This window comes from Corvus brachyrhynchos, unplaced genomic scaffold, assembly GCF_000691975.1.
Source record: "Corvus brachyrhynchos isolate BGI_N302 unplaced genomic scaffold, ASM69197v1 scaffold15, whole genome shotgun sequence".
NCBI lineage: Eukaryota > Metazoa > Chordata > Aves > Passeriformes > Corvidae > Corvus > Corvus brachyrhynchos.
The window spans coordinates 2,652,641-2,656,209 of NW_008238349.1; the positions used below are offsets into that span (position 1 = coordinate 2,652,641).

Sequence of the window (3,569 nt, forward strand, 5' to 3'; positions counted from 1 at the left end):
TGGTGTTTCCCATGGTGGAATCTGTGGTGTTTCCCATTCCTGCTCCTTGCAGAGCTGGTGTGCTCACACAGGACTGAGGGTGCTCTTGAAGTTCCCACTCCATGGATGTGGGGTGTCCTTAGCTGTGTCCTATGCTCCCTGCAGAGGTCGTACCACGGGGCGCTGGCTGCCATGGTGTTTTGGCCATACCTCACTGCTCAATGTTTAGCTCTCTGCTCTCTCAGAGTCCTGGGAGCTTGGTGTGTCAGTGCCTGGGGTGTCCTTCACTTTGGCTGGTGTTTGCCCCAGCTCCTTTGAGCAAGTGAGCACAGGAGAAGGGGAAGATGCCCTTGAGAAGCTCCTGAAATAGAGCCGTGAACTCTGCAGCAAGCACTTGCTGATGCCTCTCTTCCTCTGTGTTGTTGCAGGCAAAGGACAGTGACGACGATGATGAAGTCACCGTCAGCGTGGACCGGGATCGCTTCATGGATGAGTTCTTTGAGCAGGTGAGAGGTTTGTTCCTCCCATGCAGCTTTGAAGCTGCTTCAGACCTTTCTGCTAGCACCAGGGCAGGTTGTGGATGGTCCAGGCTTCCCACTGCCACTGGGGAGCAGTGCTTGGGATGGGTCTGAGGGTCCTGCCCTGGCTGGTGCTGCTCAGTTGATGCTCAGGGTTATGCTGAGTGCTGAGCATCAGGAACCTGGCTTCCCTGCAGAACTGAGGCTGTGCTGCCCTATGGATGCTTTCCTGCTCCCCCTGCTCCTCCAGAACCCAGCGAGGCTGTTGCCCAGGTGATGGGAGCAGGGGAGCCTCACACACAGCTCTCAGGCCTTCCCCCAGAGCACCTCTGCAGAGCAGCAGTCTCTGCATGGGATTGATTTAATTTTGTGCCTCCTGTTCCCAAACAAGAGGTTGTCTTCTGGCATGTGGGTGGCTGTAAGATCTGCATGCGGATTTTTAGCACACCCTTAGCATGGCATGTGTGTGGGGGGTGTTAAAATGGATCTGTGCAGGCAATGGAGTGGGAACTGGGATAAATCTGATGTGCAAGTGGAGGAAGATGAGCAAAGGGGTGGTCTGAGCTGAAGGAGAAGACTGAATTAGAGGGTAAGCAGCCTGGCAGGCAGAGAGCACAGGAGAGGTTTCCCCTCTTGGCAATGCTGGTGTCTTTCTGTAGTACAGAAGTGCAGGGAAAATGCCAGAATGGATCTTTTGGAAAATGTGGCCTCCCTGGAATAGGGGGTGAGGATCAAACTGGGCATTTCTGGAGCTTTTTATGGAGCAAGGAGCCATGGGGGACTGAGCTGCTACCAGCCTGGTTTATGCAGCCTCAGCAGCGTTCTGCCAGAGGGGCAGTCTGGGAATAGATCTGATGCTGATTTATATAAATCCCAAAAGTTTCTCAGTGCATCACAAAGACTACAGGACATACAGTCTGTATTAAACTGCCATGACTCAGAGCTGGCTGGTGGGATGAAGAAGGTCTGATTCCTCAGTGGTCATATAGTTTCCAGATGGTAAATATTTATCCAGGAGGATGTCTGATGTGGTTCAGACATGTCGTGGTTGCTTTGAAATAGGGTGTAATAATCCCTTCACTTTATAAAAGTCCAGGTCTGTCACAGACCACCTGTCTTGTTGTCTCACTCCACAGGTGGAAGAAATTCGAGGCTTCATTGATAAAATTTCGGAGAATGTGGAAGAAGTGAAAAGGAAGCACAGTGCCATTCTCGCTTCACCCAACCCTGATGAAAGTGAGTGAGCCGTGAGCTCCGTGTGCCCTGTGGGCACATGGCTTCACTGATGGGGTGGCTGGAGCCAGGCACAATTCCCTATGTCTGCAGGTTGCCATGGCTGAATGGTGAGGGAGAGCTTGGACCTGCCTGGTGACTGGTGGCTTTGAGACCTGGAGAGGTGGTGAGAGTCCAGTGAGGCTGCCAGAAGGGAATTTCTGAAAGTACGGGGCAGTGTGGAGGCTGGGAAGAGCAAGCGGCTGATTTTGTGGTGGTTGGCTGTTGTCTTGCCCTGGCTGCCTGGGAAAGTCCATGGATAGGGCAGAACAGACCTAGTGTCACCTACTTGGCCCAGATATGTTACAGCTTCTCTTTGAGCCAGAGATGGGCACTTGGGACCTTTCATCTCTGTCCTGGGGACAATTTGTTGCTGGCTGGTCAAAGAGTCTATCCCTTGCAGACCTCTGTCTTCCTCAGTCTTGTCTTCCAGAGAAGAGGTTTGCTGCCAGGAGCTGGAGTTAGGGATTTGAGCACCCAAGAGATGGCAACATTTGGGTGCCTGGGGGATCTGGCAGAGTTAGAACTGCATACATGATGCTGTGGTCCCCTGTTCCCAGGTGGGAACAGTGCTCTCCCAGCGGAGCCAGAGGAGCTGGCTGTGGGGGCAGTGAGGTCAGCAGAGGCTTTCCAGCTTCAGTGTCTGCAAAACCCTTCCTTGCTGTGGAATGGGTGGGTCTGAGGGCTGAGCTGTGTAGGGAGAGCAGGGTTGAGCACTGCAGAGTGGGGCTGGACTCTGCCCAGGAGTCACTGGAACAGCTCTGCTGCCTCAAGCTCTGCCTTCAGTGTAGCAGTGAGCCCAGGTGGCTCTCCTTTGCCCACCTCCATCGTGGTGCTGCTGTCACAGGGGTGTTGGGTGCTGGAGGTTTGACCCTGCAGGATGGCCACTGGCAGCCCTCATTTTGGCAAAGGTGTTGCTTCTATTGGCTGAGCCCTGCTCGGTGCTTAGAGGCTGGAAAACTGAGACCAGGTCTCTCTCTGGTCAACTTCCCTCCTTCCATCCACTTCTCATTTGCCCAGTGCAATTCCATGTCTGCTTGTGGAATTGTTCCTAGAAGTCCCAGGAGGGTTGCCCCACACCCACTGCCCTGTGTCCAGCCCTATGTCAAATCAGTAGATACTGTAATTACTTGAAAGGACTGGCCCTTCCTTAATTGTCTCAGACTCCCCTCTCCTGGCAGCTGCTCCTCAGCTAAAATTTCCTTGGCCAAGAATGGTAGTGAGGGATTTTCTCAAGGGAATTCACATGTCTCAGGCTGTTGCTCAATCATCCTCCAGGCTCTTGTGCTTTCACTGTAAGATGTTGCAGTGTTCCTGTTTGGGGGTGTTCAGAAAAGAGCTGTCACTGCTGTGCTCTTGGCTGCTGCAGTGGCACGGGGTCCACTTGGGGCTGCAAAGGGCACTCATGGCCTAAAAGCATAGTAGTCTATTTAAAAGTCTGAGATCGGCAGTGAACAGGATGTGGTGACATTCCCATGACTTCCAGAAGCATCCAGGACATTGGAAGTGCTCCTGGTTTTGTTTTACAGTGTTACTTTGCCTTGTGTCTTGGTTTGAAAGACAGGCGTCTGCTAAGGAAGGCAGAAGCCTCCCTTGGAATGGCAGATGCAACCCCCCTTTCCTCCGAGTTATAATTTTGAAATCCAGGGGGCTTTTAGGCAAAGATGTGGGAAATAGGAATAACAGTTCTTTACTATTACATATCTCTATGTGTATAACCAGTCGAACAAACAGCAATAACTGTGGCAGTAACAGCGAACAATCCCAAACCCAGCCCCAGCCTTCTCGGCTGTCGGGCCC

The 3,569-nt window shown here is 52.5% G+C and overlaps 1 protein-coding gene across 1 annotated transcript in view; it reads left to right on the plus strand.

The window, feature by feature from the left end:
- Positions 1-389: 389 nt before the first annotated feature.
- The window catches only part of STX1A (syntaxin 1A), a gene marked incomplete at its 5' end in the record, with an annotated part of 59,058 nt that continues 55,878 nt past the window's right edge, over positions 390-3,569 (plus strand). Inside the window, 2 exons of the mRNA XM_008634498.2 lie at positions 390-485; positions 1,634-1,733. Coding sequence (XP_008632720.2) covers positions 390-485; positions 1,634-1,733 — 196 coding nt within the window. The remainder of the gene's footprint in view (positions 486-1,633; positions 1,734-3,569) is intronic.